The 16,754-nt window shown below is 41.6% G+C and overlaps 1 protein-coding gene and 1 long non-coding RNA gene across 2 annotated transcripts; both read right to left on the bottom strand.

Annotated features, from left to right (window-relative positions):
- Nucleotides 1-6,318: 6,318 nt before the first annotated feature.
- LOC114300288 (putative U3 small nucleolar RNA-associated protein 11) lies at nucleotides 6,319-8,355 on the bottom strand. Its single transcript, XM_082876239.1, has 5 exons — nucleotides 7,929-8,355; nucleotides 6,942-7,033; nucleotides 6,728-6,819; nucleotides 6,550-6,643; nucleotides 6,319-6,453 (listed from the first exon to the last, which is right to left on the bottom strand). The coding sequence occupies exons 1-5, from the start codon at nucleotides 7,966-7,968 to the stop codon at nucleotides 6,319-6,321; spliced, it is 453 nt and encodes a 150-aa protein (XP_082732365.1). The 5' UTR covers nucleotides 7,969-8,355.
- A 3,654-nt stretch (nucleotides 8,356-12,009) lies between these two features.
- Nucleotides 12,010-12,481, bottom strand: LOC145792773 (uncharacterized). Its single transcript, XR_014332650.1, has 2 exons — nucleotides 12,431-12,481; nucleotides 12,010-12,241 (listed from the first exon to the last, which is right to left on the bottom strand). It is a non-coding gene; the product is annotated as an uncharacterized LOC145792773 (long non-coding RNA).
- Between the last annotated feature and the right edge of the window lie 4,273 nt (nucleotides 12,482-16,754).

The raw sequence follows: 16,754 nt of genomic DNA, 5'->3' as shown, positions 1-16,754 counted from the left end.
AAATATGGCCCGGTGAAAGATTTCTTGTACAAGGCCCCGGACGGGGAGAGCCAAAACCGCTCTGACTTTGCCCGGATCTTGTGTGCCGCCTTCTTTTCTTCTGGTAGAATTCTATCTTTCAGGAAGGCGATGATAGGATCCATCCAAGAAGGGCCCAAGTTGGTGCAGAGTACCTCGGCTGATTCTGGTTCCTCAATGCTTGGCCGGGGTAAAAATTCTATCATCAAGGGGTTAGGAAAAGCTGTCTGAGCAGAAGCAAGTCCGGCTAATTCATCAGCCGCGTTGTTTTCCTCGCGGTCAATTTGTTCCATCCTTATTGCAGCGAACTTCTTGATCTCTGCGCGTACCAGCGCCTGATACTTGGCCATTCTTTCGTCCTTTGCCTCATACTCCCCTGAGACCTGATTGACCACCAACTTGGAATCACTGAATACCATAAAGGCTGTGGCTTTCATTCTCAGCGTGCTTCTTAGTTCGGAAAGGAGAGCTTCATACTCAGCCTCGTTGTTAGATGCTGGGAAGCCGAGTGTAATTGCCTACTCGATGATCAGCCCGTTCGGTGAGTTCAACACGATGCCCAGCCCGGCCCCATGTTTGTTGGATGCCCCATCAACGAAGAGCTTCCACATCTCGCCAATAAACAGCTTCCAGCAATCAGAGGGGTTTTGGGAGCTTCTCAATTCCAAGTCTCTGGTTGACTCATTCTGGTCTCTTTCCTCGTCATGGTTGACTTCCTCCTTCATCGAGTCGTTCGCCTTCGCTGGTTCGGTCGCTCTTTGCCTTCCTCCTCTTGCGCACTAACACTTGTTTTTGTTGCCAGAACCATGGGTTGTGCTAAATCCGCACCAATCAAATCAATTGGGCAGACTGGATGCATCCCAGGGGCAAATTCCGCCACAAAGTCAGCAAGTGCTTGAGCCTTGATTGCGGTGCGCGGTCGGAACTTGATGTCATATTGCCCTAATTCCACGGCCCATTTCAAAATTCTCCCAGTGAAGTCGGCCTTTTCAAAAAGCACCTTGAGTGGGAACTCGGTTAACACAACTATTGTATGGGCATGAAAATAGTATGCCAGCTTTCTTGACGCCATCATTAGGGCCAGCGCCAATTTTTCCAAGGGAAAATATCTCGTTTCGGCTGGGAGCAGACTCTTGCTTACATAGAAGATCGGTAGGTGCTGGATGCCTTCAGCACAGACCAATACCGCGCTGACCGCGTGTTGAGAGACAGCCAAGTAGAGGTACAACTCTTCGCCGGGCTGAGGTGTGACCAAAATAGGGGCTGAGGAGAGATATGCTTTCAGGTCTGCTAGTGCGCGGTCGCACTCGTCATCTCAGAAGAACTTAGCTTTCAAGGTCTTGAAGAAGGGCCTGCAACGATCCGAAGACCGGCTGATAAATCTGTTTAGCGCGGCTGCCATCCCGGCAAGATGTTGCACGTCCTTTGTGGAGTTTGGGCGCTCCAGCTCTTGTATTGCCTTGATTTGGGATGGGTCGGCTTCAATTCCTCGGTTTGTGACCAAGAAACCCAGAAACTTTCCGGTGCCAACTCCGAAGACGCACTTGGTGGCGTTCAAACGAAGCTTGTGGAGCTTAAGTATGGCGAACATCTCTGTAAGGTCGGCGAGGTGTTGAGACTTCTCCTTACTCTTCACCACCATATCGTCGATATAGACCTCCATTGTTCGGCCCAAGAGAGGAGTGAACATTTTCGTTACCATTCGCTGAAAGGTCGCCCCGGCGTTCTTTAGTCCGAACGGCATGACTTTGTAGCAATATAAGCCTCTGGGGGTTATGAACGACGTGATCTCTCTGTCTGGTTTATACATGGCTATCTGGTGGTAGCCGCGATATGCATCCAGGAAGTTAAACCTCTGATGGCCAGCGGTTAAGTCCACCAGCTGGTCAATTCGTGGGAGGGGAAAGCTGTCCTTGGGGCAAGCTCGGTTGACAGTCTTGTAGTCAACGCAGACTCGCCACTTGCCGTTCTTCTTCGAAATAACCACCGTGTTGGATATCCACCGAGGGTATTGCACCTCCTCTATGGCCCCAACTTCTAACAAATTCTTCACTTCTTCTGCCACCACTTCAGCATGGTGCAAGGCTGAGCGACGCGTCCTTTGAATGACTGGCCGTGCATTGGGGAAGACATTCAACTGATGACAAATGAAGCTCGGGTCGATGCCAGGCATGTCGTAAGGCGTCCAGGCAAAGGCCTCCAAATTGGAAACCAAGAAGTTGACATAATCCATCCGCTCGGCGCTAGACAAGGATGATCCCAAGAGGAAGAATTTAGTTGGATCGTTCTCGTCAATGCGCACTTCCACCAAATCTTCGACCGATTTTTCCTCGACCTTTCTTCCTACGTCTTCAAGGACCTCTTTACCCTCAGGCCCCTCAATCATTTGGACGAACCCTTTGGCCGCTCGGCTGCCATTTACCGCAACGAAGCATTGTTTCGCCATCACCTGGTCCCCCCAAACTTCCTCTATTTGTCCACTTGGTGCCGGAAAGCGCATGACTTGGTGGAAGGTCGAAGCAACTGCTTGCATGGCATGCAGCCAGCCCCTGTCTAAGATCAAGTTGTAAGTCGACGGAACTTTGAGCACCCAAAATTCTACTTGCTTTACGACCGATCCCACTTTGACCGGCAAAATAATCTTTCCGATTGGCCATTCTGGCTGTGAGTTGAAGCCGACCAAAGGGGACATTGCGGGAGCCAAGTCCTTGTCTTCCAACTTCATTTGTTTAAACGCGTCATAATACATAATTTCTACCAAACTCCCCTGGTCGATCAAGATTCTCTTGATGTCAAAGTCTTTGACGCGAAGAGTGACTACTAAAGCATCATTGTGTGGCATCTGAACTCTTTCCAAGTCCTTGGTCGAGAATGAAAGGATGTCCCTCTCTTCGGTCTTTCCCTTCTTCACAGCGGGTTGAACAGAGAGCACTTCCCTCATGTGCTCAGCCTTCTTGATCATCCCTTTCAGCTCGCAAACCCTGGCCGGTTCAATGATACCATGGATAACGTTGATTATACCTTGCGGGGCCGCATCCATGGTAGCTAGGCCGTTTGGCTCGGCTTGCCCTGATGGTGCGGCCTTCATTCCCCCATCTATGTATTGGTCAAGATGTCCAGCTGCCACCAACTCCTCCAAGTGTTGTTTGAGCGGCAAGCAGTCCTCCGTTCGGTGGCCCCGTTCTTCATGGAAGGTGCAGCGATATTTTGAATTGAAGCCCCTCTGCGCACTCCCCAACTTGGCCGGCCAACGGACGAAGGGTTCACCTCGAATCTCGCTCAAAATGCGGTAGATGGGGATTTTAAAGACCGTGGTGATTCTAGTCCGTGCCTTCAATTTTCTTTTGGCATCCTCCGCCGCATCATGGGGAGTGTCAGCCCGGTCGTTTCGGCGACCCTTGTTTTTGTCATCACGGTTTGAACCATGGTGCTGATCTTTTGACCGGTTGTTTGGGCGGTTATCCTCCTGCCTAACTGAGTGAACTTTCCCTGCCACCCTTCTGTCCGCCGCGACCGGATTAGCCTTCTCGGTCGCGGAGGCGGCATCATCCTCCACACGAATGTGCTCATTGATCCGCTGCATCAATGACTCCATGGTTGTGGGTTTATGCATCGTGAGTGAATCTAGCAGCCTATGTCCAACTGGGAGACCCCGTTTGTATTGAGTGATCGCCAGATTGGTGGGGCAGTCGAGGATCTCATTGTAAGTTTCCCAGTATTTCGCATTGTATGCCTTCAACGAACATCTAGACTCCATCTTGACGCCCAGGAGATGGTCGACCTCCTTCGGCGTTCGTGTGTTGGTTTTGAATTTGGTGACGAAGGCTTCCGTTAGTTGCTGCCACCCCTCAATACTCCCCTCCGAGAGCCTTTCGAACCACTTCAAACCCAGCTCTCCCAAGCTTGCTGGGAATATTAGGCACATCAAGGCGTCGTTGCGCCGGTGGCCAGCCATTACTTGCCGGTAATGGCTCACATGCATGTACGGATCCGTCTTGCCATCGTACAAAGTGAACTTTGGCTGGTGGAATCCGGTGGGGAGTGGCGTACTCTCAATTTCTGGAGACAGTGGCGTGGCTGTAAGTCGCACCAGCTCTTTGTCCACCAGCGCAGGGGGCATCACTTTGGGGGCTGGCATCGCCACTTCCTCACTACAACGAACTGGAGCGCTCAACCTCTGCAATGCCGGCACTCTCCGAGCCTCCCGACGGCATGCCCTCTCCTCCAATACATCCCTCAAGTCCCTGGAACGCGTGGAGAAAGAGGATCCCGACGTCGACGTCGGGCGTGAGGGGCGGTAAGTGCTGTCGCGAGAGAGGGACCTGCCCTCTCTGTGGTCGGAATCTCCAACCCCATAGTTCCTGGTGATGGAGAGAGAGTGGGTCCTCCCCTGGCGGCGACTGCTACAACGGGGGGACGGGGTGCGCTCACTGAGGTTGTCCTCTCCAGCAACACCCTTCTCTTTAATCTGGCGTTTCAGTAGCTCCATTTCCGCCGCCATCTTGTGAATGAGGGCGTCTTGGTCCTTGAGTTTGTGCTCTAAGCGCTGCGCATGGGACTCCTCCCGGCGTCGGCGGCCCTCTGGACTCTGCGAGCGATCAGTACTCCTCCCCCGTTTGTCTCGCGCATCTCGCGAAGGAGTCTCTAGGCTCGCTATGGCTGGAATATTCGGGGGGCCTTCTCTCGAGCGGACGTACTCAGGTGTGACGCCATCGACGACGGACTGTGGGGCTTCGCCATTGTTAGCCATGGAAATGGTCGAAGAAGCTCAAAGAACAAAGGTTGAATATCAAAGATTTCCCACAGACGGCGCCAATTGTACGGGGGCGAAATATCCTCTGCTTTCTGTACTCCTTGCACTCCAAGCTTCTCTTGACGGCATCTACCTGGCAACACAGAAACGGTGAGCTGCCCGGCGGTGGTGTGCCGGATAGACCCTCCGACGATCAAGTCAGTCCACTTGAGGAAGAAGAAGACTGATAGAGAGATTCTCTTTGGGAAAGAAGTTGCATACCTCTAACGTTCACCTTCCTCCACTATTTCTAGGCTGGCCATGCAGCCCCAAGATCGTGCGCGCACCACCTCTGTTGTCCTTCCCTGGACAGGTGGCAGTGCTCGCCTCTCACCACCTTACGCGTGTAAAGATTTTGTCCTCCAACCAGTACATGCGGAACTGCCAAACGGTATTGGTGCGTGCATGGAGCAGATGTCCTCCCCCTCACGCCATTGGCCCAGGTGGCACACTTAACCGGAGTACCATGACCAGCTGGTTCCCTGTGGAGAATTGCCTCCTCGAACACATAACCGAGCTAATGAATGCCGACCTGCCCCTTGGCAAAGGGGCCAAAGTGTTATGCTCATGGTCGGGCTATTTATGATCGGTCCCAACTGACTGAACAGCCATGAAACCCGTCCATCTCGGCCGATCAGTTAGGCGCATGCCGACACTAATCGCACCTCAAGTCCAGTCCGGGCTGCTCTCAGCTTGGTCATCAGACACTGCTGCGCGCTCGGCCGCGTTATAGCTCGGCCAGGCATTGGTTCATGTCTGGTCGGTCGACCTCTCCGGTCGTGCAAGTCAGGCCGCTGGGCCGAGCAAGAGAGGAGTCTGCTCGGCGGCGTGCGGTTCGTCATGATCAGTGTTATCGTAGCTCGGCCGTACTAACGCGCAAATCTCCCCTCTCAAGCATCATCTAGAACCAAATGTTGAGCTGCAGACTTGCTACAATAGGTGCCGGCAGTTGTTTTTTCCGATTATTGCTAAAAATCTGGGAGTTCTAGCAATAGTTTTAAGCAACTACTGCAAAAAATAGACTTCCTGGAAGTCACCGTTAAGCCCATAAATACTCAATGTAAAACAATACAACATGAAGTCGAAGATGGGAAAATTCAAATGCAACAGTTGATCATTCAATGTCTTTATGTTACTAATGTGGCGATAACAGACAGTTATGTTTATTTAGTGATGACTCATATAATCATGCATTTGATGTTTTCCCAATCGCATGCTATTTTCTCATGATATAACAAACAGTGTAGTTATATGATCACCAAACACTTAAGCTTCCATATTTTTCTTTAGGTGAATATCACTCATAATTTAAGTTTTTCTAGTTAAAAATTTTAAAATGAGACAAATGGGACAAACATTATTTTTTCGGAGACAACATTGTTTTCTAACGGAGATAGAGTTTCCAGGTTGGATTTTTTAGATCAAATACGACAAACAATTCCAAAGATGATCACATACTACGTAAAAAATACACTTTCTAGTTTAGCCATTTTTCATTCCGGTGTAAGTCAAATGAGCTGATAAAGTAATTGGTAATAAATAGAGACAGCAAAAAGCTCACACCTGTCTTCAGCATAAAAAACACGTCTGGTTGACGGTTGATCATCAAGAGACTGTAGCACGGTTGTTAGCTTTTCAATTTTCTATATCATAAAAAATAAATTTTTACCCAAAAAAGCCAGTAAAGGAGAACCCTGAAATCCTTAAATTTCCAATTTATTTTTGTTAAAATTAGTTACATTTTTTTCACTTTGAAGCTTCTGCAGGACATATCCTATATCTTGGGTCTTCATTAACATGAGTTCTTCTTGAGTGTATTTGTTAGCTTGACTCCTGTAACAGAACCTAATGAATTAGCTTGGATTGGATGTGAAGGGGTTAAGCAAAGAAATCAAAGCAATGCAACTTAAAAATTACTCCGGTTTGTGGACTCCATCCACTGTTTTTGTTTTGATCATCTTAAAGTAAAATTCATCTGGGTTCCTGAATGCTGCTTTCTCTCTGAGTTTCTGAAAAGTGAACATACAGGCACAGCATAGTCATGTATTAAAGAGGAATCAAATGCTGAGTAGCGGAACAAAATGACTTGTGACTGCATAATGACTAACAGCAGGAACGAAATTAAAGTTACCCGCAAAGCATCCTCTTTTTTGTGAAATGCCTTTGCACGCACAACATAGTCCTTGTGTTTCTCGAGAAGCCCATATTTTTTTTCTTGATTGTCTGAAATAAAGTGCAAGACAACACATGAGATTGGTTATTTGCCAAAAAAAAAAAACAAGGTGTACGGGGAGGAAATAATTCTCCTCGTATAATCCTGTTGACCAAGTCCACGCTCCTCCGTACGACGTCGCTTTCTTACCTGAAAACACAAACGTGAGCTAGCCGGCGGGTGTGTGCCGGAAACCTCTCCGATGCCTAAGTCAGTAACTTGACAGATAGACAAAAGCTCTATGTTCTCAGAAAAATTGTGTTCAATTACCTCCTCCAAGGTGGTGCTTGTGAGCTTTTATAGGTTTCGAGTGGCATAATCCTAATAGGACTTTTATTTCTCCATGCAGAGTCCTCCTAGGATTCATACTCCTAAGGATAATGCTTATCCTTTTACACCCTCCCCTACTGCTTAAACCAAGTGGGATGGTTTTCACTTTGACCGAACTACTATATGACCGAAATAAGCTTGACTACGCAGAGCCATGGAGAAGGCTGAACTGTCCTTAGCTCGGTCTTCTCCTATAACTTCTTACCTCGGCTTTCCCCTGTTCAACCATGATGTGTTTAGATCAAACTTCCAAGTAGCAAGTTCTGATCGACCTAACCATAATACGTCACGACCGGACTAAACGCAAGGCCGGACTCACTTCAAACTGCCACCGGACCGGAGTTGCTATACACACTCTTCAACCGGAGTAACCACACCTATCCTGGGCCGGAATAACTTCACTTCTCCTGGGCCGGAGTATCTATACCTCTACTGGGCCGAAATAACACTACGGCTTCTTACCGATTCTTTCACACTTTGGGCCGCATGGCCCAACTCACAGCTCGGCCCAACTCTTTCCCAAAAATTACCCTCTCACAAGGGAAGACATTTGCAACTTGAAATGCGGTCACTCACGGCTGAGATCGTTCCTTGTGAGCCCGTCTATAAACAGCATTTCTTAGGGACGACATTTTCAAGAATTAAGGAAAGCACACAAGGGTTAAGATATTGGCGTTGACAGATTAGAAACTTCCACTCGCTAGTTGCTGCAAAACCACTGGAAAACATTGAGCTTTTAAGTACTAGCCCGGGACTAGAAAGACACAAGCATTGTACAAGTTTTGATAAAAATGACATGTTAGTTATAGGCTTTGAATCCAATACAACAAATCAACAACAATATGCATAACCCAACATGAGTAAAATATATAAAAGCTTGTGATTTTTATAAAAATAATTAATTACATGAAATGGGCTTGATTGAAATTGATACAATGCACCAAAAAATGATGTAGAATATATAACCAAAGGAAAAAATTAACCCAAAAAAAAAAAAAAAAAGCTACACCAAACAAGCCCTATATATAGCATAAAATTCGCTAAAATGTACTAACCCGAAAGTCTCAATAACTTTTACATAACATCGAGCATTATTTTCATGTTTTACCATAATTCATCTAGATTAGAATCCGAATATGTCAAAACAAACACACAAATCAAAAGCGCTAAACCCTAGAATTGCATAAAATCAAAACCCTAATTAGGTATTTGAAACACGAAATTAAAACTTCACTCTCAGAAGAATCTCTAAATCTCTCACTAAACAAGATGATGAAAACTGTCAAGTTGGGCAGCGAGCCATCTTACTGGAGATGGACGACTGCGGAGGCGACAACCGGCACATGGGTGCGGTCGGCGGCGAGGAGTGGGAGAGAGAAGAGTTGTAATTTAGGGCAGGAAAAATGATAATAGGAGGGAATTTAGTAGGAAAAATGTTTTGCAAAACACCGTTGTTTACTCTTTTTACCAGGTTATTTGCGACGCCATTTTTTGGATGGTGTTACAAGCATTAATTAGTGTATTAATTAGTATATTAATATTAATTATGATATTATTATTGATCTCATTCACTAAATAACGTTAGTGTTATATGTATCAATTAATATATTAACTAGTGTACTAATATTAGTTATGACATTATTATTGATCCCACTCATTAATCACATTATAAATGCTAAAAAGCTCTTAAATTGTGTCACATCATCAATTGGTACACTAATTAGTGCATATAGTATTATTCATTAAACAAAAAATAATGCTATATGCACCAATTAATGTACTAACTAGTGTAACTATTGATGATATGACATAATTTAAGAGTTTTAGTGTACCAATTGATGATGTGACATAATTTAAGAGTTTTTTATATTTGTAATTTGTATAATAAGCATGGTTAATAATAATGTATGATTAGTGTTATTACACTAGTTAGTATATTAATTGGTATATGTAACATTACCGTTATACAAATTATAAATATTAAAAATATCTTAAATTATGTTACATCATTAATTAATATATTAATTGATATATATATATATATATATAGGTCCATTTGGCAAGTTTGTTTGTGGCTATTTTAGCCACAAAAGACAAAATAGGCTATTTTAGCCACAACAAACAAAATATTATATCCAACTCATAATTATTACACTATTCTCTCATAAAAAAAGTCAAAAAAACTAAAAAACTCTTCTCAAACCAAGTTTTTTAGCTCAGACTAAAATAGCAAAAAAGCCAAAAAGGCAACCCACTTTCTAAATGGAGGCATAATATATATATATATATATATTTTTTTTTTTCTTCTAATTTGAATAATAAAATATTTTGATAAAAAAGAACAAAAATAATAAATATATTTGATGAGTGATGATGGGTGCCGTGGTTGGAGTATCGTCAGATGTCCTAGGAGGATTGTCGTGGAGATTATTAAATGTCATAAAAAGGGGTCAAAGAATTAGTTCGAGTTTATTGAAAGAGTAATATTATAGGTATTAATTAATGTATTAATATTAATTATGATATTATTATTAATTTCACTTATTATATAAATTATAAATATTAAAAACATCTTAAATTATATTATATCATTAATTGATATACTAGTTAATACACTAATAGATATATATATAACATTATTTTTATCGAAAGGTATCAGAAAGTCTATAAAGGTTGATCTACTGGCCAGGGCCATGTGAGAGAAGGAAAGTGTGGCAACCTAATTTTTTTTTTTTTTTAAAAAAAAATCTTCTTTTTTTTTAAAAAAAAATCTTCTTTTTTTTTTCAAAAAGTTTTTAACATTTTGAAATTAATTTTACTTTTATGAGAACAAAAATAATATGCAAAACAATTTTTTGTTATAAGTTTCCAAACAAAAGGAAAATAAAAGCAAACATCAAAAGCATTAATTAAATTTATTTAATATTTTAAAATATATTTTTTAATTAATGATTTTACTGATTCACTTAATTTTTCTGGTTACATAATCAATTTAGATAAAATTTTATCAAAATTCAATTAAAAAAAAAATTATTCCTGCATAACCAATTTATAATAGTATTATCAACAATATTCTATAAATAAGACATATATTCAAAACGATTATAATATTGAAATGATAATAATCATCATACATTGGTTCACTTTTTAAATCTAGGTTGGTTAGGTTCATCCCACAGCTTAATCCTAAGACCTAAATCGAACCCAAATCCGACATGTTAGGGGTGGGCGCGGATCGATTGCGGCCACGGAACCTCTAATCCGCCATCCGTCCACCAGATTGGCGGATTGGAGAAAATCAATCCGCATCCGTCCGCCAATCCGGTGGATGCGGATTGGCGGATGGATACGAATCGGTTTGGCGGTTGAAAATTTTACAAATTTTCCACATAAAAAAAACAATGAAATTAATAATAGTTTCCGTTAAAGATTTTACTGATTGTTTTTCAAGAAACCCAATATTTGATCTGAGGTTACATCTTTTAGAAATTTGAGGAAAATCTAAAGATATTGAATCAAAAACAGTAGCAAATGAACTAAAATACCCATAACAACAACAATAACAACAACAAAGAAAACATAGGAAACATGTTTTATTCTTTATTATTATGCTAATACTAACTGATATATAAATACAAATATTAGAATCCTAGCCAGTGATTATAATTAAGAGACAAACAAAGAGAGATTCATTCAGGGCTTGTGTTGCTTCTGGGTATATATATAATCAATATGAGCAACCAGTGTCCTCATCAAGCACTCTTCCTCCTTCTTCACAACGAGTTTCTTCATTATCAACCCTAATGATTATGAACAGACTATGAACAAATAAAAAATCATTTCAGAACATATTATGAACTTCAGAACAGATTAAAGAAGGATTGAAGAAGGATCAGTAAGTTTGATTAGTTACAGAACTGAAGGATCAGTAAGATGAATCAGAAGGATCAGAACAGACAGATCAGTAAGTTTGATTAGTTACAGAAGGATCAGTAAGATGAATCAAAGTTTAATATTCACTAACTAAATTACAGAACAATGAGATTAGTTTGATGTTCACTGACTAAATTAAACTGACTGATGAGATTACTTTAAACTGACTAAATTAAACTGAAGAAGGATCAGTAAGTTTCATGTTCATTGACTAATGTTCAGTTTGATTAGTTTAATGTTCATTGACTAAATTAAACTAAATTACAGAACAGATTAGTTCACTGACTAAATTACAGAACAATGAGATTTAGATCAGATTAATTAAACTAAATTATGAATCAAAGTTTAACTTTGATTATTAATATATTATGACTAAATTATGAATCAAAATTTAATGTTCACTGACTAAACTTTGATGTTCACTAAACATTGATTATGAATATATTATGAATCAAAGTTTAATCTTTAAACAAATTATGAATCAAAGGATTGAAAAAGGATCACTAATTTAATTTGAATCAAATTATGAATCAAAACAGACTCTGAATCAAATTATGAATCAAAACAGACTGTGAATCAAATTATGAATCAAAGTTTGAACAGAACAGATAACAAGAAAATAGATTGTGAACTTCAGAACATAAAAAAACAGATTGTGAACTTCTGATTAATCCCAGATTATGAACAGATTAAAACAGATTCTGAATCAAAACAGATTGTGAACTTCAGAACAAAACAGATTAATTCAAGTTTCATTTTTATACAAACAAACTACCATCACAGATCTCAAAATTAATTTAATATTTTTTCTATGAAGTCCCTCACAAAATCCACTGCAGAAGCAAATAACAAGAAAAATAAACCAAACCTCTCTGTGGTTTTCTCTCTGTATTCCTTTCTCTGTGTGTAGAACCCTAACACTGTCAATTAATCTAACCACGTCTCTAGTTTTAGAACTGGAACAAAACAAAACAATAATAATAATAATAATATATTAGACTTTAAAAGTTTAAAACTGGAACCAAAAAAAAAAAAAAAACAAACAAACAGATTAGACTCAGAGAAGAAGAGAAAAAAAGAGAAGAAGAAGAAGAAGGAGAGAGAGAGAGAGAGAGAGAGAGAGAGAGAGAGAGAGAGAGAGGTACCTTAGTCTGTAGTAGATCGATCAATCTAAACACCTCTCTAGTTTTAGAACTGGAACAAAAAAAAAAAAGATTAGACTCAGAAAAAGAGAAGAAGAGGAAAGCACAGAGAGAGAGAGAGATACCTCAGTCAGTGTAGATCGATCACCGTTTCCTGTAGATCGTCGGACGATGGGTAGGGTAGAGAGAGAGAGAGAAAGAGAGAGAGAGAGAGAGAATGTCTGTCGTTGTCGAAGAAAATTAGGGCAAATGAAGGATTTCAGAAAGGAAAAGGGGGGCAAAATGAGGGGAGCTTCTATTTACACATACAATATACACTTTCTACACATTCCCTCACTACACTTTTTACACACTCCCTTCATTAAGTGTGTGTATAGAGGGGGTTTAGTGTGTGTAAATAGAAGCTCCCCAAAATGAGGGATACCAGCCCCGTTGTTGAGGCATAAAAAGGCAGACAAAAAATATAAAAAAAATAAATAAATAAAGTAACCAAGACACGGTCGGGTCGGGTCGGGTGACTAAAATGACTGATTACCCACCACCCGATCCGAATCCGAAAAGTGACATAAAACGGATCCATACCCGTCTGCCACGTGTCACGCGTCCATCCGTTGCTGGTCGGATCGGGTTGGTCAGGTGTGTCGGGTCGGTGGATCCATTGCATAGCCCTAGATATCAACCCCGTTGTTGAGGCATAAAAGGGCAAAAAAAAATTTTAAAAAAAAAAGTAACCAAGACGCGGTCGGGTCGGGTGACTAAAATGGTGGATTACCCGCCACCCGACCCGAGTCCGAAAAGTGACATAAAACGGACCCGTACCCGCCCGCCACGTGTCACGCATCCATCCATTGCTAGTCGGATTGGTCGGGTGTGGCGGGTCAGTGGATCCGTTGCACAGCCGGGTGTGCAACGGATCTGCCAACCCACCTCACCTCACCCGACTTGACCCGACCCAAGGCACAATGGATGTATGCGTGACACCTGGCAGGCGGGTGTGGTCCAAAAAATATCATTTTCGCAGGTGCGGGTCGAGTCGCAGGTAATCCGCCAATTCTATTGAATCACCCGACCCGCCCGCCCACACTAATTTCCCTCATTTTCCCCTCAATCTTGCCTCTCTTTTTTTCATTTAAGCTTTGTTTGTAGCCGTAGGTTTCGAGTTCGACGACAGTGTCTGCCTCTCTCTCTCTCTCATACTTGAACAAAGGTGACAAGAAGCGATCGGCGTCGGTAACAGTGGTAGCCATCGGCGACAGTGGTGGCTAGCAGCGATCAAAGCATTGATTTGAAGGTAATCTTCTCTTCTCTTCTCTTTTTGTCTTTGATCGACGATCGACGATTGTGTTCTGTATTTTTATTTTTTTTTATTTTTTCAGTAATTAGGGCTTCGACTTCTTCTCTTCTCTTCTCTTTTTGTCTCTGTATAGATGTTCTTATTTTTTCAGGGCTTCGACTGTGTTTTGATAGGGCTTCGACTGTGTTCTGTTAATTAATTAGGCCTTTGACTGTGTTAAATTAATCATGTTTCTGAGTATTTGATCAATGAAAGCCCAAATTGATAACATAAACTCCATGGTTAAGCTTGCCATGGAGGATTTGACTGTGTTAAATTAATCAGATTAATCTAATATTTTTTCTAAGTATTTGACTGAGTATTTGATCATGTTTTTGTTGATTAATTAGGGCATTGAAATTCTCTTATTCTCCTCAATCTGTAATTTTTTTTTCCCGATTTTTTTCCAGTTCTAAAACTAAAGAGGTGGTGAGATTGACAGTGAGGGTTCTACACACAGAGAGAAAGGAAGCTTACAGAGAGAAAAGACACAGAGGTTTGGTTTCTTTTTCTTGTTATCTATAATGGATTTTGTAAGGGACTTCATAGAAAAAATATTAGATTAATTTGTTATTTCTCTTCTCCTATTCTCTGGTATGTCTCATGTTCTGATTAAATAGTATTACAGTTGAACTGATTTGATTTAGGAACTGCTGGTATGATTTAATAATATCACACTCTGGTATGATATGATTTAATAAACAAGTTTGATTTAATAGTATCACACTCTGGTATGTGTAGACGTCCCCGAACGCCCCGGGAGGGAATCCCGTTTTGTTCATTTGGGCTCACTACAGTTCGGACTCAAATTGTCACGGTTCTTAATCTGATCTCACAATGTGCAATGTGAGATTGATAAATCACCAAAGAGTTCAAATCCGGCAAATCGTTTTGAAAAACAGATTTTTAGAAAGAAGTGCCAAACATGAACTGCTTTGCCAGATACAAAGTCGCCACCTAAATGTTTTATTTTTGGAAAATTTAGGAAACCCTGACTCATTGCCTAAGGCCGCGTGTCCGTTATCACCAAAGTTGCCTCGGCTTGGGAACTTGGGTACGATTGGGAAATGTCAGCTATGAGCACTCCCGCTCGCCCGATCAGAGATCGGCCTCTACTAACCATGATATCGATTTTTGAAAACATTATGTGCTCTTATTCCTGTTATTTAGCTAATCTTACTATGTGATGCGCACAACACAAAAGTATAGACTAGATCGCCTAATTTAGAACAAAGCATCGCATATCCGTTTTGTTTGGAAAATAGTTTGAGGTTTGCTACTTGCAAGTAGGCTAAAACACAGGTTTCGACGAATTATTCCAATTCAAACAATCCAACCTTCACCCACAGGCATTCAAGCAGTAAATCAACTAAGCAATTAGCCTCATGGCAAGTACGCTTTCATGTTAACACTCACATACATGCAATATGCTAAAGCATAAACACTCACAGTGTACTCCGAGCCAAAATGAAGAACATGTTAGCAATTAATGTATGATCTAAGTCCATGTTAAAATGGCTAATGCATCGCATACAAAATGTCACTAGAATAGGCTCGGCTAATCTAAAGATGGCATGTGAAATGCAACAACTCAATGCACGTATTCAAATTGGAATTGAAATACTATGCGGTTAGTATGATGCGCCGAGCCCGATGCATGCAATACAGATGAATGGATGCACGCATGCATTGCATAAGGTATGCTAAATCAAATATGCCCTAAAACTAACCATCATAAGCAGTTAAATAAAAGGCAGAAAGAAGTGGGCGTTGGAAGACATGCACACATGCACGCACACTTATTACAAATTACCCTCTCTCGGAGGGACCAAAAGAATAATACAAATTTAACTAACTAACAAGCTAATTAAATAGTTACAGACCACTTAACTAGTTTAAGCAAATTAACTAAGCTAATAAAGTGGTAAAACAGCCTCGGGAAGAGGGTCCAATGCATGCGTGCTCGGCTCCGCTCGGAGATCCACCACCATGCACAAGCTGCCTCTGTTTTCACTGTTTTATGCCTCTGAAAATTGCACAAGTCCCAAGGATGCTTCAGCATCACTCCCTGATCACTATGGAATATCACCGGCCAAGAAGAATGGTCACCGGCCATGGGAAAGTGGTCATCGACCAGTTGTAAGGCTCTCGGCCATCCATTATTGGTCGATCGACACTGAAAATGGTCGGTCGACCATATCTTCCTGCAAAACCCTGTTTTGACAGCAGCAGATGACAGACCAGGCATGGCAATGCATCTTAAAGCGAATGTTTGCACAACCAACCTCCCCATCATGTCATGAACTCAAGGGAGTTTGGTCCTCGACTCTCGGACTACCAATCATACATTTCAATGCATGATGGTCCAAGAGGCCAAAGTGTACAATTTCAATGTCAAATAGAATGCACACAAAACACATAAAGGACCCAACCTCTATCATGCTTGATCAAGAGGCAAGGCATGCATGATATGCACAATGTTATGCATCCTAAGCATGCAAGCTAAGTATGCAACATGAACATGTAAACAAGCAATGTGTACTAGGCACACAACCTAAGCAAACAAGCATACGAGGCATGTAACAACCATGCTAATGACAAACATGCAACAATATGTAAAGGGGACTTAGCATGGAAGCATGTAAGGCAACTTAACAAAGACGATGCATACCAAATGCAATGTGATTCAAGCATGCGACAACATGCGATAGGCCAAGTATGCAACAACACGCAAGGCGAGCATGCAGCAACATACAAAGGATGGACTTACACCAAGATGGACAGCCCTCTAATAGGTCCAAAACAGTGGCCAATATGCCAAGGAAATTGAGGCAAGTGTACACACAAACATACATGCATACATGGTCCAATACTTAAGCATATGCCAAGGAAATGGAGGCAAGTGTACACACAAACATACATGCATACATGGTCCAATACTTAAGCATAAAGAAGCAACTTTTAAGCACACTTAAAAGAAACAAACATGGACAA

Source organism: Camellia sinensis, chromosome 6 (genome assembly GCF_055761805.1).
Source record: "Camellia sinensis isolate YWXY chromosome 6, ASM5576180v1, whole genome shotgun sequence".
In the NCBI taxonomy this organism is placed as follows: domain Eukaryota; kingdom Viridiplantae; phylum Streptophyta; class Magnoliopsida; order Ericales; family Theaceae; genus Camellia; species Camellia sinensis.
This window is presented reverse-complemented; position numbering and strand designations above follow the sequence as displayed.

What these genes read in the sequence shown, in the direction of transcription:
- LOC114300288 (XM_082876239.1), bottom strand. Translation starts at nt 7,968, where the DNA reads ATGCTGTTTATAGACGGGCTCACAAGGAACGATCTCAGCC. An exon ending in AAAAAGAGGATGCTTTGCGG is followed by an intron (nt 6,820 to 6,941) that starts GTAACTTTAATT and finishes TTCACTTTTCAG; the next exon opens with AAACTCAGAGAGAAAGCAGC. An exon ending in GATGGAGTCCACAAACCGGA is followed by an intron (nt 6,644 to 6,727) that starts GTAATTTTTAAG and finishes GTTCTGTTACAG; the next exon opens with GAGTCAAGCTAACAAATACA.